General features: G+C 49.6%; 1 protein-coding gene across 8 annotated transcripts in view; it reads right to left on the bottom strand.

The window, feature by feature from the left end:
- The window catches only part of VPS13D (vacuolar protein sorting 13 homolog D), a 254700-nt gene that overhangs the window by 3876 nt on the left and 224670 nt on the right, over positions 1–26154 (bottom strand). For all 8 annotated transcript variants that reach the window (XM_047723620.1, XM_047723617.1, XM_047723616.1 and 5 more), the window contains 2 exons: positions 9433–9564; positions 1068–1308 (listed from right to left, as the gene is read on the bottom strand). In XM_047723620.1, coding sequence (XP_047579576.1) covers positions 1068–1308; positions 9433–9564 — 373 coding nt within the window. The remainder of the gene's footprint in view (positions 1–1067; positions 1309–9432; positions 9565–26154) is intronic.

Genomic DNA, 26154 nt, shown 5'->3' on the forward strand with positions numbered 1-26154 from the left:
GCCAAACCCGACTGCATTCCTGAGCAGGGGAAGGTCGAGGGATTCCTGAGGAGAGAGGCCCAAGAAGGTTGGCTGTGGTTTCCCATCTGTAGAGGGAGCCAGGGGCAAGCAGGGCCATTTTGAACGGCCCATCATTCTTGAACGTGGCTTTGAAAATCCTGGCATACCAGGTGAAAACTGAGCACGACTAACACCTCGGGCTCTCGCAAAGCCTGCGAAGAAGTCAGAGGACGGCGAGAGGTGGTGAGCTTCCCCCACGCGATTCTGCAGAGCCAACGGTTTCTCTGAGTGGAGGCAGCAAAGGGGTCTAGACCGCCAGCTCTGGAGTCACATCACCCAGGCTTGTACCCCAGTTCCTCCCAGTGTTGCCCATATAACCTGGAGTGAGTTACGGGCCCAAACCAAGCCTCCTTAGGGCAAGAGGGACCGACGGCACCGCGCCACATAACCCTCAGAAACACTCAGTGTCTGTCCAGCGGGGCACATGGCGGGTCCTTAATGCACGCTGGTGACTAATGGGAATGTTACTATTTGAAAGTCCTGCCGTGACAATACCTTGTATCCTTTGGAGGCAATCTATCCATTTTATTTAGGAAATTTAGAATATATTCTGGGGAAGGGCCTGCGCTAGACACTGCTTCTCTGCGCAGAAAACAAGTCTGTGACTGCGACCTGGGAGAAACAGGGGAGAAGCCAGAGTGTGCGCTAACTCAGGGCCAAGCACTGCAGAGTCCGGCTTTAGGAATAAAAACTCCCACGGGTCATGTGGGTAGGTCCTCACCACTCGCTACAGCCGGCATTACTGGCCACACTGTTATCAATGGGCAGGGGAGGCCCAGGGGCTGGGTCGTTCCTGGTGGAGCTGGGAGGGCAGCATCGCCCCAGTTAATGCACACTGAGCTCCTTCTGTATGTGGGACTAGAACCCCTGGGGACTAAGAACAGCCCAACGTAAACCTAAAACGAGTGCCTGGTGAAAAGCGTAAGCCTTCGAGGGCTCTTTTCTGTCTCTTAACCACCGCATACTCCCGTTCGGGGACTCAGGAGACAGGCCAGCGGCGCACTCACCATGGGCTTCTGGTGGGAAGGACCAGGGATGGACACGCCACTGCTCGAGTTCACTGCCTTCTTGGTCACCTGCACGTACACCTTCCCATGGTCTTTGGAGACGAGGCAGTGGTAGAGATCGTCGTATTTGACTTCCAGGAAGATGGCCTCTCGGTCCACATAGTCTCCCCTCTTCAGGAAGTAGACGGCTCTGGAGGAGATGAGCACACAGTAGCTGTCGATGTTCTCCACGGCGATGAAGCTGCCAAGAAAGGGGGAAAATCAGGGTGACGCCCCGAGCTGAGCCTCAGCCCCCTGACAGCGGGGCCGCTCCTGCTCACCGAGCCGACAGAAGGGGAGGAGGCGTGCTGTGGGCTCCTGACCTCGAGTGCAGGCTCCCCTATGTCTACTACACCGCGAGCCTCAGTTTCCCCATTTGCAAGCGGGGAATAAAGGTGTCACTGACCTCCCGGGGCTGTACAGCACGGGGGCCCCCTACACGGGGCTGCCCGAGAAAGACGGCTCGTGATGACCACCAACAGCATCACCAAGAGAAACTCTATATCCTGACACCGCATTGTTGCGGGGGGGGGGGGGGCTTTCACAGGGAGAGATTTTGGGGAGCTTAAGGCACAGAGGACACATGACATTACCCGGGCTTTGTTGGACACAACAGAGGAAAATACAAACTTTTCACTACTGACAAAGTAGCTGCTGACAACGTTCACTGCTAATGAAGGGCGGTGAAGGCCAGGCCCGGAAGACACGGGCGGCCAGGGTGGCGGAGATGCAGGGTGGGGGGAAGGGGGGACAACGACTCGGATTTAAACTCGGTTCCCAAGCGGGTGGGTGCGGGAAGACGACGTCTGCTTCCTTCCTTGTCGAGGCTCTCCCGGGAGGCAGCCGGGCCTCCGCCCCACACCTCAGTGACTGGGAACCCAGGAGAATGCCACTGCATGTTCAGAAAAGTCTAATAAATTAGAAAGTGCTTTCTGATGCTGTAGTCTTGATTTGACTAACATTCAGTCTTTACTTGGAGGGGCGGTAGGGCCACTCGGAAAAAAAAAAAATCCCATTCCTCTTCCTCCATGGAGCTCCCAGATTTAAAGTGGAAATTTATGCACGTCAGACCTTTCAGCTCGGCTCCTGAATGAAGGGCAGTGACCCTTGGAAACGGCCACGGCAGCTCTCCGGGGCCTGGCCGCCTCCGCGGCATCTTGTGACAGCCTGCCACAATGGGGCGGCCACGTCGAGGGACAGCAAAAGAGACCAGATGACGGCAAGCATACTAAGAGCTGACGACAGGCTGGCTGTCAAGCTCTGGTCCCCTGGGACTTGATGTCCTGAGAGGAATTTCCAAACTGTAGCTGCTGAGCTGAAGCTCCCCCTGGAGCTGTTTGGGGACTGGGGTCCCACGATGGCTTTGTTTCTCAGCGGTCACAGAACAGCTGCTGGGAGGGCACCCGCCTGCCTGCTGGGGCCCCGGCCACTTTCCTTTCAGATCTATGACTCCCCACCTGACGGTTTCCAGGTTCCCACTTCCCCAGGAAGCCTCACGGTAATGCTCCAGGCTCGCCCCCACCTTCAAATGCTGAACTGCTTACCTTCGAGAGCCCTGCCAGACATGGACGTGGCTCTCCAGGCTGATGCAGGAGCGGGGTCCGCATCGTACACCCCTGCGTCTCTCTGAGAGCCCACCACCACCGAGTCAGCCACCCTCTACGTACTCAAGTAAGTATCCGTCTGTTCCAGTTGCCATTTTAATTACAGCCTTGCATGACAAAAATTGGGGTTTATTGTTCTATTCTAACTGGTTGGCAATGCCAAGAATGCAGACTTGTAAAGTCTCAATGCCAAAATTAGAACTACCCAGCAGCTTTTGGCGTTCAGGCCACTTAGCGCAGAATTTCCCACATTCTAGGTTCTGACAGTATCACGGTGGGAGCGTTATCGCTTAATCAGACTGAAAGGAATCTCAAACAGCTCCTCCGGGGTAGCGGGGAAGAAAGGAGGAAACAGAGGGAGACAGAGAGAGAGAGACAGATGACAAAAGCATCCTGACATAGACAGGAAGCACCACAGGCCCAGAACTTGCTGAGCAACTGACATGAAAACTGCAAACGGCCCATGGTTTCCGAGCACAGGTGGGCTGCGCATGCAAGGGGCTCCCAAAGGAGACCCCAAAGTTGGCCGCTGCCCCGGGGTGAGAGCAAGAATGTGCATTAAAAATCCAACTGAGGGGCACCTGGGTGGCTCAGAAGGTTAAGTGTCTGCCTTCAGCTCTGGTCATGATCCCAGGGTCTCGGGATCGAGCCCCACATTCGGGCTCCCTGCTCAGCGGGAAGCCTGCTTCTCCCTCTGCTTCTCCCCTTGCTTGTATTCTCTCTCTCACTCTGCTTGTTGTCTCTCAACTAAATGAAATCTTTAAAAAATAAAAAATAAAAATCCAGCTGAGGTTATTTCCTCTCCTCTGGTCCAGTACGGGAGGCACCTACCCCATGACCCTTACCCCCACTCGCACCTGTCCGGAACCTGCCGTAGCTGACACTGAGGCCCAGCCTCTAGAAAGCCAGGCCTTTCCATCCGGGCAGCTGCTCTCACGTCCAGGCCAGGGTGGCTGACATTATTAGTGCACTTTCCACACTGGAACACTTTTATAGGCTTTCAAATAGACTCCTTTCCAAGATGCCACAGATGGCAAAGTCCCTAGTCCAGCCAGAGCTGCTGCGGGAGGAAGGGTGGCTCTGGGCTTGGAGTCTCAATGATGGCACTTGTCACAGAGGAGGAAAGGCTGCCAGGCCGGGTGACGCTGGGCAGGCCAGCTGCCGTCCCTGTGGCTCGGTTTCTTCATCTGACAGAGGTGATGCTATCTGCCAGGTTCTTCACCAAGTAGCAAAGTCTGAAGAATTCATGGCCAGACCTCTGTTCTGTGCCTGTGCCCAGGGGCCCTGTTCAGGCCCTGAAGCCACCACCGGGAATCACACCCTCTGGACACGTGTATCACCTCTTTGAAGTCTTTTCTAATCAAGAGCAGATCAGAGCCAATGGTGCAAGTGAGAGGAGGAAAAAGGGAGAGAGTGAAGCCATGGCCGGGGCACCGGGTCCCTAGCACCGCCTGAGCAAGGACCCAGAGGCTGACTTTGCAAACAGCTCTGCCTCTCCGTTTCCCTCCTGACACGTGCCAACACTCCTACCACCCGCCACCAGTGCCCCAGGTTTCTTCATCCTCCTCGTCCTCTTTTTCTCCTTTACAGAATCTAGGATGATTACAGCTCAGCTCTAGACTAGAGCCCCCTGCTGTGGAGACAGATCCCAAACATGTCCATCGTCTGTGAGAGCAGCCACAACTCGGGGTGACCGGAGAAGCCAGCCAAGGGAGTGCTCTAGGGCCTTCCCCTCCGCCAGTGGCACCGTCCTCTGTCCCCTTCTTCGGAGCCACAGCGCTTTGTCCCTTCCTGGCCACCCACCTTCGGAAGCTGCTTTTCTCGGGAGGCCTGGCGTTTGCTCACACAGCTTACGGCGCCGCAGCCGCCCTGGAGCTGTGTCTGGACACTGGGCTTCCCACTGTTCATTGGGGAACAAGCCCGTTTCACACAGGCCTGCTCTTGGCCCACAAATGAAGGGACTGTGGTAAAACCTCACGGGATGGCACAGGATGAAAGCCAGTGTGGTCTCAGGGGAACCCTGGGCACACCCTTCTAGCCTCTGACCGGTTAAGAGCCCAGAGGTTCTCTGCACACACACACCCCACGGGTCCCCACGCTCAGCAGGTGCTCAGCCGGGCTGCTGCCCCTTCCTCCAGCCCCCCCTTCACTCGGCCTGCCTGGCGCACTGGGCCACATCTCCATCCAGCCACATGGACAAGCGGCCCAGAGGTCACTCTCACCTCCTCCTCACTCCAACTCTGTGTTTAGTCAGCGCTGATGCCACCTCCCCACTCAGCTCTGTCCCCCAACTCCTGTTCGCAGCCACCATCTGCATTGGGGTCCCCCCACCATTGGTGTGGACCATGCCCACGGCCCCCCTACTGCCTTCCTGTCGCGTGTCTCTGACTGTGATCCGTTTCTCTGCTGCCGCCAAGGTGACATTTTGAACATGTAATTCTCAGTGGGGTCCTCTTCAAAATCTCACCACTGCCTACAGGACAGGAGAGTTCAGTATGGCTTTTAGGATCTGGACCGTGGGCCACCTGCCACCACACCCGGCGGACCCCAACCATCCAGGAACTCTGCCGCCTCCGCGCCTGTGCCCAGCGCTAACTCTTCTCTTTGTTTGGGGCTTTCTCTCTTCTTTCCCAGGCACAATTCTCCTCATCCTGTTGGACCAGGTCAACCATCCATAGTCTTCCCTGGCTCTCCAAGAATAAATTAATCACTTCCTTTTGAGGCCTCATAACACACAGCTCACACTTCTATTTTAAAAGCAATCATACATTATAGATGGTTAGTAATACCGTCCTGCTTCCCCTGCCAGACTGTGAACTCGTCAAGGAAAGTAAAAATCTTCTCACTTGCCCTGGCACAGAGCAGCATTCAACACACTGACGTGCTAGGTAGTTTTACAAAAGGACAGTGAATTTACATTGTAAGGTCCAGCGGAGTTTGCCGGAGCACATGCAACTTTGTATGTTGGGACGGTATTTTACCCAGAAGTAAAGTTACAAAACTCTCTTGGAACTCTTGATCTAACTTATTAACGATTTAGTCAAGCCGTTAACTTTTTTAGCACAGCTGGCTCATCTGTCACGTACAAATTTTCATTTAGGGGCACATCAAAGAATGTCCAATTCCCTCAGTGTCAATGGTTATTGACAGATTATGATCCGGTTTGGAAAATGGAAGCGAATGAATTTTATCCCATTCCTCAAAAGGGCCTGTTTTTTGTTCTCGTTTCCAAGCTGTATCTGCTGCTATAAGGTTTACATTGATGGTTCTATGCTGTTAGAATCAATACTATAACCTGTGCTCTAAAAAAAATTTCGGATTTCTGTCTCTATCTGCAATTTGTAAAGAAGGGTAGACGAGACCGAAAATACCATAAACAGTATGGTCACAAAGAGGGCAGGAAAGGAAAATTTGCTCTTGAGTTCATTTCTTTTTGTGCTCTGAATGTGCTGACCACGTGCCTGAGCTTCCTTCGTCAGAGAAAGAACTGGTTTGGCTGGTGGGTTTACAGGCTGTTCTTCTGTTCTTTTTTTATACTTCTCTGTATTAAAAGAAAAAAAATCTCATAAATGTCACCTTCTGAAATGACATTTTGCAAATACAATCCAGTTGTCGAGCTCCAGAATAGTGCCAGGTCACGTGGGGGGCTCATGGGCACCCACTCTAATCAGGTTAAGAGCCACCTTAATGTTTATAATAGTGGTGTGTCACTTTGTCTGTGATCAAGTATTAGAAATAAAATAGCGACTTTTTCTTTTCTTTCTTTCTTTTTTTTTTTTTAAATGAAAATGAGGTCTATGGCTACAGATGAGATCCTAGTTATAAGGAAAAATTAATTTAATCAGATGGGACCAATTTTACTTTAACATCATCTTAACCCAGGATCCTATTTCAAAAACCAAACTAAAAAGAATGGGAAGCAACGGTAAGTCTGCAACATACCAAAGAAACAGTCGATTCTTCTGAAACTGAAGCCTTTTCAGCTGGCCAGACCTGAAATCCTATGTCAGTAACTATCTTTTTAATACTAATTAATTAAATAAAATGAAAAATTAAATGAAACTTGATCTGGGAGGACAAAGTTGAAGTGCCCATGGCACTGGGGACTTTGTGGGGTTTTCACTACATCAGGAAGTAATTACACAACATTTTCCAGAAGTGAAACAGTGAGTCTAACTGGAAAAAAATGTGGAAACATTTAGTTAGAACAGTAGAGCAAGGTATTAAAGACCCTTTTAAGGGGTTAACTCTGAAGGAAAATATGCAAATAATTAGGTCTTTAAATATGTTTTTAATTATAATTCTGGGATAAAAGTCAGAGGTATAATTTGGCACTTGTGTGCTTTTCTTGAAAACCCCTTTCTTGCAAAGTGATGATTCTAACGTTCACGTCACCGTGAAGACCCAGCCTGACAACCTAGGATACTTCAGAGAATTTGCTGGCTTCCTTGATGACTTCTTCCTTGTACTGAGGAAGGCCACGGTCACGTGCTTTCTTTAACATTCACTGGCGAGATTTACCCACAACCTTGGGTAGCAACACATGGTTTTCATCTTTAGAGTCAAAACTCATTCATCCCAATATCTTTCCCCAGTTCATATGAATTTCAAGAGTTTCATGAAATCGATTTTACTGACTTCAGTTTGATTCCAGTTCCCAGCCGTACGTGGCTCTGTTTTCAATGTGCACGTCTCACTGGGAACAATCCTGGGTTAGCTGTACCATACAATTTCTCCCTTGTGTTTTTGGCGCATGCCATTCTCCTGAAAATGAATTTTGTAAGGGCCAGAGACGGTTCGAATCGAGTAGGGGTGAGTGGGGGAGGAAACTGACAGCACAGCGTACAATCATTTATAATTTCAACCTTTGGCCAAAAAAACCCCAAAAGACGGCAAGGCGGACGCATATTACTATAATGCGACACTGCCGTGCTCCAGCTATCATTCATTCAACAAATATTTACTGCGTGCCTATTATGTGCCAGGAACCATTCCAGGTACTAAGGATGGACTAGAGAATGGAACAGACAGAAATCCCAGTGCTGCTCTGCCGGACCCAAGGAATGACTCTCTGGGCCTGTCATCCAAAAGTTCCATCAGCAAAGCAGCATAACCGGGCAGCTGAGCCACCAAACCCTCCCCAAGGAGCAGGACTGGAAAGTCCTCCCCGGAGTGAAGCTGCCTGGGGAGTGTGGGTTTTGCAACGGTCTAGGCCCAGAGCTGGGCCTAGACTTAAAAAGAAGCATGCTACGGACTGAATTGCGTCCCTGCAGAATCCTTACATTGAAGCCAGGAATTATGGTTAAATGATGTCATGACGGGTAGGGTCTCCATCCTATAGGGTTAGTGTCCTTCTAAGAGACACCAGAGCTCTTGTTTGCTCTTGCCATGTGAAAACACGGCCAGAAGCTGGCCATCTACAAGGCAGGAAGAGAGCGTTCACCAGGAACCAAACTGGCCAGTGCCTTGATCTTGGACTTCCCAATCTCCAGAACTGTGAGAAAATGGTGTTTTTTTATGGCAGCCGGAGCTCAGGCCATGTAACGAACCGCCATCCTTGATAGCCCTTCCAGTAACACTGCAGGGGGTTTGGGTTACATAAAAGACATCTGGGAAGAAGCCATCCAATCCAGTAAGCAGCAAATGATTTCTGGACTTAATTTTTGATGTCTCCATTCAAATATTGCTATAAAAATAGGAGATGAGGTCAGCTTAGCACTGTCTCTAACAATGACAGTGACGGCTATCCTGAACTAACTTCTGCCTCAGATACTCCTCCATCAACCCCAAAATATTCACGGCCCTCAGAGCCTTCCCATCTTAGCTTTAGCTTAAAGGAGATAAATAAGCATTAAAAGAAATTAAACGAGCATTTTGCTACTCGTTAGGCATAACCAAACACCTTCTCCTGACCAGTGGTTCTAATACCAACTTAAGTCACAGAGCCTTTTCTGCTAAAAGGGTGTCTGCAGGGGTGCCTGGGTGGCTCAGTGGGTTAAGCCTCTGCCTTCAGCTCAGGTCATGATCCTGGGATCGAGCCCCACATTGGGCTCTCTGCTCAGCGGTGAGCCTGCTTCCTCCTCTCTCTCTGCCTACCTCTCTGCCTACTTGAGATCTCTGTCTGTCAAATAAATAAATAAGTAAATAAATAAATAGTCTTTTAAAAGGGTGTCTGCAGAATATGCTAAAATAGCGATACACTGAGAGCTATCATATCAACTTGAAATAATTTCACTAACTGAAAATACCGCAAGACCCGAGGTATGTAAGGCTTAGCATTCAAAGAGTAACAAAACAATGTTTTAAAGATCACTTTTCTAAAGTTTTCAGCTACTAGTGGTCTGCCATCTGTTTATCTGTTTGTTCTGCAACAAAGAGCAGAACATCAGAGCTCTGGAACATCTTACAAAGAAGAAAAGCCTCGAAGTTGAGAACGTTTTACTCCTTATCTTCTCTTTGAACAAACCAGGAAGGGACTGCCATTTCCGAGAAACAAAGCGCTGGGGTCCCGCTGCGGAGCTCAGTTTGAGAACTGCTGCTTTGAGGAAAAGACTCTGGACAAGCAGTTCTACCGACACCTGTAGGATGTTTGGGCCACGGAATCTCGGACAAGTGCCAGGGTCTAAGAGGCACGGCGCACTCGGGACAAGAGAAATGTCTCAGACTCCGAGACAGAGGAGACAACGAGCTCAGGGAGCCAACAGGGCCGGTGTCCCACTTACAATTCATCTTGAATGTTGTCCGTCAGTTTGAAGAGCTGCTCCTGCCCTTCCGCCTGGCTCTCTGAGTAGCGGGGCAGCAGCCCCTGGGGCCCGGTGCAGCAGCGCGGCTTCCGAACCCTCTGGGCTTGAGTCCTGCACGGGGAAGGGAACACCAAGCAGGGAGGTTAGGTGTTATGGTTAAAGGATCTCCCTTCCTCATCTGAAATAAAAAGCGCTCCGTCATACAAGGCACACTCTGGCTTTAGCACTGGGAACCAAGCCGCAGCCTCACCTGTGAAGGCACTAGGAGGGAGCTGCTGGAGACTCCAGTTTTGTTTTGTTTTTAAAGGTTTTACTTATTTATTTGAGAGTGAGAGCACCCGCGAATAGAAAGAGAGAGAGAGGCTCCCCGCTGAGCAGAGACCCCCCCCCCCGCCCCCGACATGGGGCTCGATCCCAGGACCCCAAGATCGTGACCTGAACCAAAGGCAGACAGGCAACCGACGGAGGCACCCAGGCACCCTGAGACTCTGGTTTTGACGAGAACCCTGCCTCTGCCGTTTCCTGACCGGGCGACCATGGACAACCGAGTTAGATTCTTGAACACCAAGTTCCAGTTTTCTCCATAAAATGGGAGGACACATACCCCACGGACAGCTCACGGAGCCTGTGCCAGACGGGATGGGGGCTAGCTACCAGCGACGGCTCCTGTTGTTGCTATTACTGAAACTTCTACTTGGGAAAACCCCACTTTTCTAGGAATCTAGGAGAGGCACCTCTGGATTTGGAAGGGCCAGGAAGAACAGTGCGGGGTCCCGGGCATCTAGGAAGCACATGCCAGGCTTCTGGCTTCTCTTAGGAGGAGCTCAGTGCCTGGGCATAGGAATCCTGGGAGGGCGAGGAGAGGCTCCATGGACGGGGCCCAGGCCACAGTCTGGGATTCTGCAGCGGCTCTAACTCATGCCATTCGGCGGTCAGTTGCCCAAAGGAATCTGCTTTGCCATGTCTTTCAGGGTAGGCTGATGTTGTCTTTTTCCACGAACCATATACGGGGTAATTGATAAGTACTTTTCGGTGTTTTCCTAGAAACAGGAGTCCGTATTTGTCTTGGAAAGGCTGTGCATATTTCAGATGACTGATAAGAGTGTGCCGGGTCTGTCCTCGGTCTTGTACTCGCTGTACTTTTCATTATTTGTTCCTGGATTCCACTGAAGCAAAACATCCCTCTCTAGACACAGCTAACAGAGAGGAATAAGGCTTGAATCAGCACTGAATCAGCACTTCTGAGCCATGCACTAATAATGGCAGTGTAGAGACTTACTTGCAAGGGCACAGAAGTACCCTAGAGGGCAAACTGGGGTAGTAATATGGACAGAAACAGCCAGAAGCTTGCCACAGGCCATGCAATGAGGTAGTGGCGAAACTGGGACATTGCAAAGTGCTCCTGGGCCCAGGTCAACGCTCTGCTCCGGGCCGTGATGCGTGCAGTCCCATACCTGGTTAATGTCTGACATGTGCCGGAGCCAGAAATCCAGTAATAAATTTGTACAAGTTCTGGACTAAGGATGCCCTAGATACCACTAATGTAAGGAGATTGGGAAAAAGTTGCAGTGATCTGTACTAAGGGAATGGGTAAAAAAATTTTAGTTACATCACGTACTTACATACGCCCACTACACATAGTCGCAATTTCTTCTGCAAGATTTAGGCCCTCTAAGTGTTGGCCTCAAGACTGGGTTGGCCATTTACATGCTCATCCTTGACTGAAGGTAGGGAGGACAGTGTAAGGGGCTGCTGCAGGGCCACAGTGGAGAAGCCGGCCAGCTGCTGTTTGGGGGATGCTGGCCAAACACGGGTGGGGAGCGTGGTACCCTTTCCAGGGCAGCAAAGCCCTGCTTTGGTCACCTTGCCTGGGAGACAACTACGGTCATTCCAAACCCTGCCCAGGGAGGGCTGATGAAGGGTCCTTTTCCCAAGGCGTCCTTTTCTCTACTATACTGTTGCCCATGAAGTTCCTGGAAGAGGTTCAGGCTATTGGGGTAGAAGCCCAAAGGCCCCTCCCTCCAAGAGGAACAGAACGGGGCCCATTCCCCACAGTTTGCCAATGTTAAGATTTCATCCTGACACTTCTCACCCCATCTTCCCAATCCACTGGGAGGTCTGCAGGTTCAACACTCACACAGACCCCCATTGCAACAACTTCTCCATCTCTATTCATAACTAGTGAACCATCTCCAGATGTGCAATGGATTATGACAACAGTCTTGTAATTTATTCTATTTGCACCCTGTCTGTTCTCCTTACAGCAACAAGAATGATGCTTTTAAAATATACGTTAGACCAAGTTAGCCATGTGTCCCAAGTACATTTGCTTCAGGTCCCACTTAGATAAAACATTTACTTAATTGCTAGGCTCCCCACCTGGAACATTCACGAAAGGGATTTTGTTTCAGTCACTGCTATCCTGGGATCGAGAACAGTACCCGGTTCATGGTTGAAAACAATAAACATGAGTTGAGTAAATGAATGAATGCATTTGTCGGCAGGCGGGGGGCAGGCACAAGGGCCATTTTAACCATGGAACTCAAAAGGAAAAGTGGTGTACAAACTTTGGTGGAGAGTTTGAAGACCAGAGGTTCTGAGCCTTGGAGGTCGACAAAGTTAAGGCAAAATATGAACCAGCTAGAATCATATCTTCCTGAGAGAAGGATCAAGGGTGTGTTTATACAGTGCACTGATCAAAACGAAGGACAGGGCAGGAAGGCATAGTCATGAAATTAACACATGTACTTTCCTTAAAAGAAACAATCTTTTCATTAGTACCCAAAGTGGGAACAGCCTGCTACCAGAGAGAGGAAGACTAAGAGTCCCAGATTTCTCTGGTGGGATCCAAAGAAGCCAGAGAAGTCAAAGAAAGGAGGCTTGTTTCTGTACCAGAGCTCCCGGAAGTCGCATCTTGTAACAACTACAGAACAGTAGTGCCCGTGTTATCACATTATCAAATAGCTGTTCGGTGCATATAGTTATCTCTTTATTCCATGGCATCCCTCAGGATCTGCCCCAAATTTCACTGACCCAGCCTCACCTCTACTCCCGACACATCTCTGAAGTAAACTATAAGCCCACCCAAACACCGGAGAACTGGAAAGTCAAGTAGCTCCCTTGTGGGTATATACGGCCTATCCATTAAGTTTCTTATTTGTCTTCCCCAACAGGTTGCAAAGTGTCTTCCTACTTCCTAGGTCCTCATTCTGTGACCAACCAACCACCAAGGGACAGCTGGCCATAGCATTCAGACACAGCTGACTGGACCAGCTCACTGTGGCATTCAAGGCTTATTTTTCACATGGACATAGAAGAAAAAAAGAGTTCAGCTTTGTCCTGGAAGGAAACAGTCTTCCCTTATAGTCTCGTAACTGTAGGGGCTGCTAGAATGTGTGATTTAGAGATACTCTTACAAGGAACACAAAGGGGTTAAAGGAATTCTTCCCCAAATCTCCTATTTCTTTGTTGCTGCTGGTACCTGAAAAACTATCCTTTCTTCTCCAAAACTCATCTAGAATGTTAACTTCGAAAGCCCAAGCTGGAGGCTGGAGGCGGTGTGTGCATGCGCGTGTGTGTGTGTGCCCTTAAAGTCGCTGCGTGTGAACAAACCTGGCACCAAACTTAAGTAATTATGAACAAAAGTCCATAAGCTAGTGTTTTCAAACCTTGTAAGCCAGCAAAAACTTTAAAGTGAACTTCTCCACTGTGGGCCACTGGGTGATGGAACAGTTTTGTCCGTCTATTGATAACAGCACTCTAAATTCCAATAACCCTTTGAAACCGGTGGGGCTATCGGTAACAGCAATCCTGTTTGTTCATCCGCTGCGACTCAGGAACACGGCATGTCTATTTCTGAGTCACAGTTCTTAAGTCACTTCCCTGCATTTGTGCTCCCTGGGAGCCTAGGCGTACCTGGAAGGAAAGGACTCTATTCTCTTTTAAACCGCCTTTTAAGGTTAGGCTCATCATTATCCTTGGTTCAAGGCCCACTGTCATCATTGACCTTTACTTTCTTTATTTTAGATGGTATAATAAACATCCATGAAACCACCATCCCCAACCCACAAACGCCATCATTGACCATAACCTGAATGTCTCCGTGTGGTCCTCTGCTGCTCCCTCCCACCCCCTGTTCCTCCCCCACCTAAGACAGCCACGATTCTAAATCTTGTACTTATCATTCCTGTGTCTCTTCTTCCTGTAGTCTTAGTACCTGTCAACATACACTCTGGTAGAGTCTCATTATATTCTTTGGCTTTAGTTGTTCTAGTCTTTAAAAGGATGTCACTGCCTTTTTATGTTTGGGGGCTTACTTCTTCCTTTTAAGTCACACTGCTAAGATTCAGCCATTCTTTCGTGTGCATTTTTAACCCATTTATCGTACCTGCTTATTTTTCTCGTTCCATCGTAAGGATATACTACGACCCATCTGTTTCCCTGTGGGTGGTACATGGGTTATTTCCAGGTCTTGCTATTACGAACAAGGCTGCTATGAACATCCCTGTAAACGTCTCCTGGTGGAAGGAGGCCAGAACCGCTTTGGGCGCGTCTATTTAGGGCGGACCTTGCTGGGCCGTCAGGCATGAATGTTCACCTGACACGACGATTTAGCTTGTTTTCAAATTTACACTCCCACCAACAACGCATGGAAGAAAGCCTCGCAATCCGTATCCTTCCCAGCACTTGGTACCGTCTAGGACAACCCGTCCAATAACACTCTCGTCTAGTACGGCTACTGACCAACTGGAAAGTTGCTAGTGTGAGCAAGGAACTGAATTTTTACTTATTTACCTGGAACTGAATTTTTAAAATGTAATTTAAATTGGGGGCACCTGGGTGGCTCAAGTCATTAAGCATCTGCCTTCAGCTCAGGTCCTGATCCCAGGGTTCTGGGATCGAGCCCCGCATTGGGATCCCTGCTCAGCGGAAAGCCTGCTTCTCCCTCTCACTCTCCCCCTGCTTGCGTCTCCTCTCTCACTGTGTCTCTGTCAAATAAATAAATAAAAAATAAAATAAAATAAATGTAGTTAAAATCAATTTAAATTTAAACTGCATGTTAGGGACGCCTGGGTGGCTCAGTTGGTTGAGCGACTGCCTTCAGCTCAGGTCATGATCCTGGAGTTCCAGGATCGAGTCCCGCATCGGGCTCCCGGCTACGCGGGGAGTCTGCTTCTCTCTCTGACCTTCTCCTCACTCATGCTCTCTCTCACTGTCTCTCTCTCAAATAAATAAATAAAATCTTAAAAAAAAAAAACTGCATGTTAAACAGTACTGGTCTAGATTCTCAAGGTTTGGCTACTCGAATGGATACAAAATGGCACCTTTTTTTTTTTTTAAGATTTTAAATATTTATTTGAGAGACAGAATGTGAGAGAAAGCAGAAGTGGGGGAGGCAGAGGGAGAGGGAGAGGCAGACTCCTCGCCAAGCAGAGAGCCCGATGTGGGGCTCGATCCCAAGACCCTGAGATCATGACCTGTGCTGAAAGCAGACATTCAACTGACTGAGCCAACCCAGACGCCCCTTCTGTTGTTTCCTTCTCATCCCCACCTTTCTTTTTCCACCTAAAGGATGGTGGTGCCCATTACAGGAAATGGAGCGAGTGGATGCTAGAGTGGAAGGGTCGTCTTCTAAGGTACGCTGGCTCACCACTGTGGAGCCATCCTCTGGCCTCCCCTGCTGGCCTTGCTCCCTATCCCTTGGTCACCTTCCCTGTCGGGGTGTGCTGCTCCTTGGGCAGGGTCTTGGCACCCCGGCCCTGGGGATGACCGACCCTCCACTACACAAGACGTAGCAAAACCCCGCCCACTCACCTCTCATTAGTTGATGGCGTCTCTTACTAACACTTGACATAAAAGATGGTTTAAAACACAAGTCTGTTTAGTGCATATGCAGCAACTCTGCCTCCGCAAACCTTTGTTTAGCCAAAGGTCTGTGGTGTATTTAATTGCTCCCAGCTGGGGGTTTGTCGGCCATTTTAAGCTCTGAGCTGCTGCGGTTTATAAATTTCACAGTGTATAGAAAGAAGCAGGCCTTCCAGTCAACCAGCTAATCCAAAATGTCAGCACCAAATGAACTTGAGCTTTGAACTCCATGAAAATGTCAGGGAGTCGGCTGTGCGGCATGGACGACTCTTCCCCCAGGGAAGGGGCTGCTGATACAGTGGCTGATACACGGCAGATATCCACCCGGTGAGCATGATCGGTACAGAGTAGGTCTGCATCTGGCCGCTGCCGTCTGACACACACTGGAGGCCTCGAACCGACGATGAGGATAATGAAAACAATTCATGTCGTTTTCTTTAAGCAACAATAAATCCAAACAAGGTGACACCGGGAGATCTAACCAGTTCCACTTGGGTTGATCTTGCCTTTCAGCCCAAGGGTCAACAGTTGGCCACCCATGATTTGTTCTTCGCTGATACGATGAGTAACTATGTCATAGCTCGATTGGTTGAAGACAGATGCTGTACACACAGACCCATACCCCTGTACAGCTTAAGTTAAGCTATTAGTCGGCTGAGAAATTTGTCATGGCCAATGTCTATCAACCAAGGGAGGTTCAAAAACAACCAGTAAATGAGGAGAAAGTGTATGTGTCAGACACAAGACTTCCTACTACAATAGAATGTTTATTCGCCTGATGACTGCCATCTTCCTCGGGGGCTGTGTGTACTGACCCCAACAGAGTGATGGATTGTGCCTGCATTTACTTGATGTGTGTGTCCGAGACTTTTGTTTAATTAAATATCTTACAGATATATACTGTGCTCAGCTGAGCACAAACAGTTAAGCTCAGAACAGAAGGTCAACTCAGACTATCTCTTCAAATACGGTTAATGGATGACAGCTCCAAGATACCAGGATTCTTGACTGAGTGGTTCAACCAAACATTTGTCAGTTCTCTAAAAGGACTCAACAGTCTGTCTAAACAATACTCAGCCCCGGAACTGAGTTTAACAGACTGGTTAAAGCTGCCCCCCATACCCACTGCAGTCGTGTCTGGAAGTTCAGGAAAGCCCGCCGCACCGTGAGTCCCATCTCAGCCCGACCTCTAGCCCTCTTGTCCCTACTGTGCTCACTTCCGAAGACGAAGTGGGAAAGCATTTTTTTCCCCACAGATTTTACTCCTTTCAGTGGAAACTGTAATCAGAGGAGATTCTGTGAGAGGATGAAGGCCTCTAAAATTTGGCTCAGTTCACATAAGAAATTCGTCCCCTCAGTTCCATGACAAACAGAAATCTACTTTCTAGAACCTACTGAGACAGCATTCAATCCATTGGTTTACTGATAACTGCTGAGCTCTTGCTGCACTGAACCCTGAACCCAGAAGATTGCACCAAATATTTAAACCATCGTAGCAAATGCTACGACAATTTGGGTTCTCAATGTGAAAAAAATAGGTTGGGCAGAATGAAACCAAGGATCCAAAGTAAGGCAGCCGGAAAAACAAGCTTGCTCAGAGCCCTGCGAAGGGCATGTGTCTTCCTCTGGCCCCACATCCCCACCCCATGTAATGACTTTTCCTGAGCTATCACAAACAGAGGCTAGTGCCAGGCCTTTGGGAAGACAGGGATGAATCAAGTTTCCAGGGAGCCTGCTGGAGTCTAACGTAGAAGATAAACAGAAGGCAGCAATTCTAATGCAGCGGGGGATGGGGTGGCACCCGGGGAGAGGCCAGGCTCTGCGGCCAGGCTGCCTGGTCAGAACCCCAGTTCCACCACTTACAGTGACCTGTGGCAAGTTAACCTCTTGAGGCCTTGGTTTGCTCATCAGTAAAATGGGGATGCTAATAATGAGGTTGTTGTGAGGAGTAAATAATGTGTCTAAGCGCTCGTAACAGTGCCTGGCACGTGACAGGTGATCAACAAAATGGTGCCTGGGACGGTGATGGTGACGAGGACATACCCGTGGAGAGCGCCCTGGGTACCAAGGCAGGCCCTTACCTAGCTTAGGTCTCAGAAGCCGGGATGGGCTAGGGTCCAGCAGCTAATCCTTCTCACTTAGTTTTCTTTTTGGGGAAACTGTTTTAGACAGAAATCTTCCCCTTTTCCTTCTGCTTTCTTGTTAACATTCTACTTCCTTCTCTCTAGAGTTCCGCATTGTATTGTCACAATTGAAAAATGTGGGAAAGATGCTGATTCATGAAATCGTTAGCAATTATATTCCTATCGCCGTGAAGGTTTTAGTAATTTGACATCCTGCAGTGGGGACAACATTTCCTGGGCTGGGCTCTCTCCCATCAGTGGGATTCACACCTGACTTGTTTATAGGGGTCAAGGCTTCCTATAACCCAACACATGTTTTGGGGACCCCATGACATTGCAACTGTGACAGCTGGTAGGACTCATGCCAACAGATACGCCTACGGGGATTTAACCTCTAAGAACAACACTACTGGAAAGTTTTTTTTTTTGGAGGCAACTAACTGCCTCGGGGGTGAGCCTACCTGTTCATGAGGCTGGGGGAGGGGCAAAGCCAGCTGGCTTCATTAAGATTTCCAATCAAGTGGCTAACATTATAGTCAGATTATGGACTGATATAGCCTTGGATTTCCTAAAATGCCTTTCTGTATGCATCCAGAGGCTGCTTTTTTGTTTTGGTTTGGTTTTTGTTTTTTAAAAGCAGACAGCTAAAAAGTGGTTTGCGACTTTCAACATCATTACAGAATCAAGGTATTTGACCAACACAAGCTTTGTTTGTGTTCTAAACACAGCGTTCTGAATCAGGATGTACTGCTTACAGGAATCTCTCAAGCCACTGGCAAATTCCTTGCTAACCTGTCACCTCAAATGTCAGTCCCAAGATATTTCACCTGGGCCAGAGCACACAATTCCTGGTAAACTTGATTTTGTGGCTAGTTAGGGTAAATACTAATGATAACAAGCTGATTAAACCAATAAATCAGATCTTATCAGACTGATTTCCGGCAAATGATTATTAATTTCTTTCTTTTAATCTTCATATTATCTACCTTCTCCCAAAAGTTGATCTCTTAAGAGAAAGATGAAATTTAGGAGAATGGTGGTATGGAGAAGAACGCAAGCCTTTGGAAAAAGACACAGACTGAAATCCCAGTCCGTTCACTTATTCGGTGAGTGATCTTGAAGAAGTTACTAGATTGCTGGCAGCCTCAGTTTGTTCATCAATAAATGGGAATATGAAACTTGCTTGCTTGCTTGATAATGCCGAGATAACACACGAAGAGTACATAGCACAGGGCCTGGCACACAGCAGGTACTCATTAAAAGTTGTCTCTCTCTCCCCTACCCTTATTCAGAATTCTTGGGTGTTTCCTCAATGGAAAATACCAAAATGCACAATGTTTAAGTTTAGATTTAAAATTGAAGCCTGAAAATCACTGCGGAAACCTGATTTGCTGAATATGTATGAATGACTCAGAAGCAGTTGGTGGGATGATTGGATGCACAGGTGTCTGCTGAAGGAACAGCCCCGCCCAAGGGAGCACTCACCTGGCCTGTGCCATCCATCCCTGTCCTTAAAGAGCTGGAGCTAACCCACTGCGTGGCTCATTAAACCACACCCAATGGCAAAGTCTAAAATTGGAACGGGGAATTTTGGAACATTGTCATTCATCACAACAGAGGGTTTTTAGAACGCTTCAGTGGCAGAACTGACGTTTGTAAGATAACCTGCCTACACCCTGAAAACGGAGCTGCCCCGAAGAGGGGCTGGGGACAGGCCCTCAGCATCGCTCACCCCTGGCCCGCGGCCGCCCCATGCTCCTGTGCGGAGGGCCTGCTCCGTGACCACAGCAGGAATGGGGTGCGGCAGCCCACCTAGGGGCTGCTTGTCATCTGTTTGCTTGTTTTATTCAAGCCTACCCCTTCATCCAGGCTGGAAGTTCTACACGACCTTCTAACATCAGGCAGATATGGGTGGCGGGGAGTGGTGGTGGAAAAGGACGAAGAGGGAACAGGAGAAGGTGCCTCAAAACCAGACCAGACGCAAGATTAACTAACACCCATCAGGAGACTCCAAGTTTCCCCACAGCTCCCACACTCCCAGGGACAAACAGGCTCTGTTTCAGGCCCTGAGCTTAGCCTGGAGGTCGCAGAAGGTCACACTGAGACCCTGGGAGGATAATGCCCCCCCGCATGCCCCCCTGCAGCCATCAACCTCTCCCAGGGAGGGGGCTTGCTGTTCTGAAGCCAGCTGTGGCCTGGAGCACGAGCTAAGTGTCGAACAAAAGCGACATGGAACCAGAGTTTTCTGTCCAATGCACTGTTCAGCCGCAGTACCCCGTGCAGTTCCCGGCACAGGAAGACACAATAAATGGACCGATGACCATCAGGCTGTGTTGGCCTCGGTGACAGGAGGGCCAGAGCTGCTGCTGCTGCAGCTGAGGCAGCAGGGGGGCGGGGGGGGTAGTCTAAGCCAAAGAAAGGTGGGGACTTGGTGACAGACGACCCAGGAACCCCCGGAGCACAGGCACACGGGTCCTTCCCTCGCGGGGGCATGCGACAAAGTTACTGCCTCGGTGGTGTTCTCCCAGGGAGCCACGGGACGGCCGCCTGGTGGCCTTGGGGGACCACGCACCATCTGCACTCTTCCAACAGAAGGAAGAGTGGGGCCTGGCCCTCCTGAAGCTGTTCAGAGGCCCCGTGTCCTCCTGTCTCGACACTCAGTGCTTACACAGCTCAGAACCTTCCAGCCAAGGTGACCGATTCTCTGTGCTAGCTCAAATTCCAGGAAGAACTCTGTTCAAAGGCTTGTCTTGTATGGCTTCTATGAGCTCAGTCCTAAGTTTTAGTCTTTGACCCAGAAACAGAAAGGAAGCAGCCCCCCCATGACCCCCTCATCTTTCTGTGACCAGCTGGTGCTTTTTTATTGTTTGTCATCAAACAGAACCCGCGGCGGAGCCTTCTCAGAAGCCAGGGCCACCTCTAGTCAAATCTGACCCTCCGGCAACAAGAGATGGCACCTTCTCTTTGAACTTGGGTCAGGCTGGCTCGGGCCCATCGTTCTGGTGGCCTCAAGAGTATCCTGGATTTTCAGGCAAAAGAAGAGATTTTTCCTGCTCTGGCTCTTGCCATAGCAGCTGGGTAGAGAGCCAGAGCAGGAATAAGACAAGGAGAACATCCACGTGTCTGAGCGGGGAGTGGGCTCCATGGGTTCCATGGCGTCCCTTCTCTGTGGACAGGACAGAAGCAGGACACAAGCTGGCAGCTCCGTGATACCCTCGGGGGCCCCTACAAAAGTTGCGTGTCTGCCTGGTGCCGTGACGTTCGAGCCGGGGACAAAAGATGGTTCTTTATTTGGCGATAAGAAGGTCACGCTGCTTTATCATTACACGCTGCCAGAGTGAACATGAATGGGACTGATCGCCACAGTCCGTCAACCCTTGGCAAACTGGTTTGTTTGGTCTGGACAGCGAGCAACATTCCACACTACTGGATTTTTTTCCCTCCCAGCTCCCCTGTGGCCCCATCACCCCCCAAACCTTTTTTAAAAAAAATTACAATCTGTTCTGCTGTCTCAGGTTACATTCTGTAAATAATAAGCAACACTGATGAAAAGCAAAAAGCTGAAAATTTGTAAAAGCAGAAAGCTCTGCAGTGTGTCCCACATCTGTGTCAAATTAAACACTGCACTCAACAGATCTGTGGATCCCTGTCTAATCAGCGCATGAGGGCGACGTGGGCCAGAGCGGCTCTCATGCCACAGGACACAGCAGGGCTGAGGGTCACCGGACGCAGGCAAGGAGGGGCAGGAGCTGGCACCGGGTGGCGGGGGGAGCGGGTGCGCCAAGCACCTCGGTGCAGATGACACGTGGCTGCTGGCGGCCTGGGTTCTGGCACATGTGCGTGAGAGATGGCGGTGGTTAGGTCACCGGGGAGCAAGCCCTTGGCCCCCTCCTCCATGTTCCTCAAGGCCGCTGAAGCTGGGCCCATGGCGGTTAGCCTAAATAACATGTTTTAATGACAGAATGTCTCATTTGAAGGAGTTGGCTCCATATACATTAAAATGACGGCAAAATAAAAATAGAACAGAAGGAAATCAATTGATGTCCATTTGGTAAAATGCTTAGAAGCTACCAGGGATGAAAGTTGTCATGCCAGGCAAAATCTGACCCCATCTTTATTTCTCAAGCATCTCTCACACACACACACATGCATAAGCACAGGCACTCACACCCGCATTTAAGAAAAACTGGCACAGCATGAGAGAGAGACTGGCATGTTTTAAACTTGTGGCATCGTGTTGAGTCCCTGAACAATTATAAGGCTCCGTGTTGGAAAAAGCCAGATTCAGACTCAACAATGAATCTTTACACAGAGCAGCACAAAAGGCCTCTAAGGATACCCCAAGAAAAAACTGAGTACACGGCCACCACAGCCAGCTTGCTTAGCTCATATTTTTGCCATCAACTTTACGTGACAGACACCAGAATGAAGATGGCTGGGCCCCCACGGTCCACCCTGTGTCCCCGCAGCTGTGTTCACTGTGCTGACTATACATGGGGCAGGCCACTGTCACGACATTCCTAGAGGAAGTTTTTAAATTAGTATTCCATCTCATGGAGGAGGAAATCATGCCTTAGAGAGATTATCAAGGCTGCTCAAGGCCATTCAGTTGGTTAAGTGCAAAGCCAAACTTGATCTTGGGTCTTTCTCATTCTCTTGGACTCAGTAAGCTTATAATCAGCATGAGTGCTGATGAAATCTCTTTAGTAAATACTCTGACCCATCACTGGGTTGGGCATTCTGGCCATCCTAGAGGGATACCAGTGGAGGCAGAACCATGACCTCAGGAAGCTTATCATCTAGTTGGGAAGGTAAGACGGACATCCTTGAAATGGGTGGGGAAGAGACCTAGAAAGTGCACCTGTGACGAGCGTGCTAGGAGGGCTGGCGCCACACAGACAGAGGGCACGGGGGGCTGCCTGGGAAGGCCTGGCTTCAAGCAGGGTCCTGCCTACGGGCAGAGCAAGATTTTTATGAAGACAACAAGGTACATCAATACTAATCCGCCAAGTTTTACAAACGGAACTAGTGGTGATCAAATATGGAGAAGTCGCACGAAAGGAAATCAAGACAAGGTAACAGACCACACCACACACAATCCTAAAACATTTGTCTGAAGCCTCCTTCCCGGCGCTAGAGCGACTGACTGAAGGCTGTGAGCGGCGACGGCTGCCCTTTCAAAGTGGGGTGCGGACGTTAACTGACAGGGATTCGCACAGTGACTCATCTAAATGTCATTAATATTTGGAAGGAAAATATGTACTAATATTGATGAGAAATGGTTTAAATGACAACTTTTGGAAGGGTCGGGCCAAGACAGGGGCGAGGAGACAAAGGCAAGCACTAGGAAGGGAGACACACTCCGCTCTCGAGGGCTGTAGGAGGGGCTGGGGTGAGGCATATGCAAAGGGAATTCACAAAACAAGAAATCCAAACTGCCAACAGGAGTAGGGAAGATATCTCCGCGCTAATTATCGAAGAGATGCACGCAATAACATGGAAACATTCACTCCCTCAGATCAGGGTGGCGGGGGCTTAAAAGAGTCACAGTGCCTTGCTCTGCTCCATACAACTCTCGGCGAGACGGGCGGCTGGAAGGGGTGAGTAGCCTGGGATGGCAGAGGGCTGGAGAAATGGGGCCTCGCGCTGTGGGCGGGAGCACAAGAAGTTCAACTTCCTACAAGGCAAGGTGTCACGTGTGTCAAAACAGGGAAGTGTATTATATGCAATTTAATATTATATAAATGTTAAAAGTGATGATTAACCTCTGGAATGGAAGGATGTTCCAGGGTCACTGTTGAGTGAACAAGGTCTGTGTGTGTGTGTGTGTGTGTGTGTGTGGTTTTACACAAACAGGTAAAACCACACACACACACAGACACAGAGAACTACCTGCCAGGGTGGCCACTATTAGCCTCTTGGAGATCAGCAATGGCCAGTGCAATTGAGTTCTTTCTTCTTCTTTTCTTTAAAATGGGAATGAGAGTGTCTACTGCACTGGTTTGCCGTGAAAAGGGAACTTGCCAGGGCCCTTGGAGCGGTGTCTACACACTGCCAGTGCTCGTGTATCTCTTGAATTTTCACAACAGCTCACATTTGTGCATATTTTTAAACTCAGATGACAGAACTGTTCTTTCAGAAGACGACTTGGGGTGCAGTGAGGCACACACACCAAAAATGTCTAAAGTCAAGACCGCGTGTGTTCAAATCTCCATCATCACACACCGTACCCGAGTATGGGCTGGGCGCGGACGGGAAAAGGAGTTGGAGTAGCCAGGCCTCGTCTGGAATGGCTTTCTTCTGGATAAGGGGCAGTCCAAGTGGCGTTTCTCAAGAGGAAGGGGACAATGATTTGACCACTGCTATCCCTGCTACTTCCTCCGAGAGCGGAGGGCGGAACAGCCCTACCTTGGACTGGATGGTGGTGAGGGCCGCTGGTGTTATCCTGGGAACCTGGGGGTCTCCTGCAGCAGGCCTCCTCCCCAGCCCATCTGACTTACTTTTCCAGCCCTATCTTGCTTTTTGACCTTGAACCACAGAGCGAGGGCTTCTCTGGCTTGCAGCGAGCGGCTAGCTCGGGGCCACATGCCCTGCCAGCTGAGTGGGAGATGGCAGACAGGGCCAGGGCCCAGGTGCTCACAGCACTCGCCCTGAATGGCCCCATGAGGCTGGCCAGGGACTGCGGAAGGGGCACTCAGAATGGGTAGAAGCAAGAGCACACTGCCTCCCAGTTTGCCCGAAATTCCCTGTCTGCTAACACAGGGAGAGAGAACATCTGGAACTGGTTTTGAGGCTCTCCAGCTGCAGAGCCACTAGAGTGAAGTTCGGGTTTCACTGGAAATTGCATTTCAGGGGCTTACAGACTGTCCTTTCTGATTCTCATCAGGGTGAAGTACAACCTAGAAGACAAGCTGGTTCACAGACCAAATCACTTTGGCTTTGAAATGTTCTCCTTTCCCCATCCCACCCCGCTTTGAAAGCAGAATTAATGGTCCAGGTGGTGAGAATTCAAAAAATGAAAGAAAAGGGCATGGGGTCATCTCAGGTGCATTTCGATGCCTTCATAAAAATCAGACGCAGCCCCTGGGTCAGAGTCGACACCAAGCCTTCAGAGAGCCTGGTCCTCCTAGGAAACAAGAACCAACAAGACTGAACCCATCTGAATTGTCAGACGGGGGCTTGCCTCTACAGGACTAGAAAAAATGTGGATTCAAAATGTGTTAGGGCTTGTTGGGCACCAACAAGGCAGCCAGGAAAGATGCTAGATCCTTCCAGACAGAGGGGACCACAGAATCAAGTCCCATTGGATCTGGTCCAGCCAAGCCCACCATGAGCTTTTGGAAAGTGGCCTCCCCAGGCACTGGGACACAGGCCGACCCATCAGCAGTCGGCACCATCCTCTCTAGGAAAAAGCAGGTGCCTCCGGGAGCCTAACCCAGAGCAGAGGTGACGGCACCTCTCCCTACTCTACCAACGGCAAATAAAACCCTCTATTCTGGCCTCTCCTGCCCGCTGAGGGTTGGTTTCTCCCTCTGGACCTCAAGCTGGAGGCAGATGGGGAGAGCACAGGTCTGTGGCCTGCTCCTTGGGTGGACAAGCTCCTCGGGGTGGAGAAAAGCAGGCAGGCCTGGGACACCCCTGATGCGGACCAAGGAGGGCGAGTCACACATAAGGCAAGAGGTGACTCTCCAGCTGCTTTTCAGCGTTCCCCTTCCAGAGGATCACTCAGATGCAAAACGCCCAGACCAGACTTCCTTCTGCATGGTACATAAAGCACTGAAACTTTCTAAGACTCTCTGTCTTAAAATTTTTGCAGATAAGAATTTCTGTAATTCCCAGTTAGGGGATCATCTGGCTACCTCATGGAATCTTCAATCATTGTTAAATTAAACAAAAACAATTTTAAAAAGCAGAATTTCTTCCTATAATTTAACTGCTCACTACTTCCTTAGCATTTCTCTCTGCATACTTCGAAAGGTATAGCACAGCTCCTTGATGCCAAGTGCATTCAAATACGTGACAAAGAGCACCTCCCAACAGGTGCCCCGTTAAGAGACATCTAGTACCAAGGTCTGCTGAACTTTGGGTTAAGCAATCATTTTGTGGAGTCCACACCATAAGTTAGTTCCATCCAGGCTCTGGAAGCACCATGACCGTAGAAGCATGACCAAAGAGAATCCAGTGACCTCAACGTGGGCCAGGTGCTTCTCCCAGTAAAAGCATCTTTTTTTTTTTTTTCGGGCCCCACAGCACCAAAGTGAGCAGAAGCTATCCTTGGCCACGAAAAGGGTATAGCATACTGAGCACATACTACTCGGACAGTCTTCTTCCAAGGCTTCCTGTTCTGTGTAGCAGCTGGAGTTCCCAAGTGACCAGATGGTGAAAAGAGCTTTTGCTGGATGGCAGAGCAAAGGCGCAGCCAGGATGTATCAGTGCTAGTTTGCGAAACTGACCAATTCTGCATCAGAAGGCTGCAGTGGTTTCTCACTGGGGGTGGTGGCGGGGGGGCAGGGGTGCGGGAAGGAGGACCTGGGACAGCTCCTAGACACAAAATAGAGTGGCTAGGTTCTCAGGCATAGACACTGGCAGGCGAGGGCCTCCCATGGAACTCTCACACTGGGGTTAGCAATCATTTTGTGGAGTCCACACCAAAAGTTAGTTCGGGGTTAAGCTGGTAGGGGGGGCCATGAAGGTGGTAAGCATCCTTCACACC

Source organism: Lutra lutra, chromosome 4, assembly GCF_902655055.1.
Source record: "Lutra lutra chromosome 4, mLutLut1.2, whole genome shotgun sequence".
Taxonomy (NCBI): domain Eukaryota; kingdom Metazoa; phylum Chordata; class Mammalia; order Carnivora; family Mustelidae; genus Lutra; species Lutra lutra.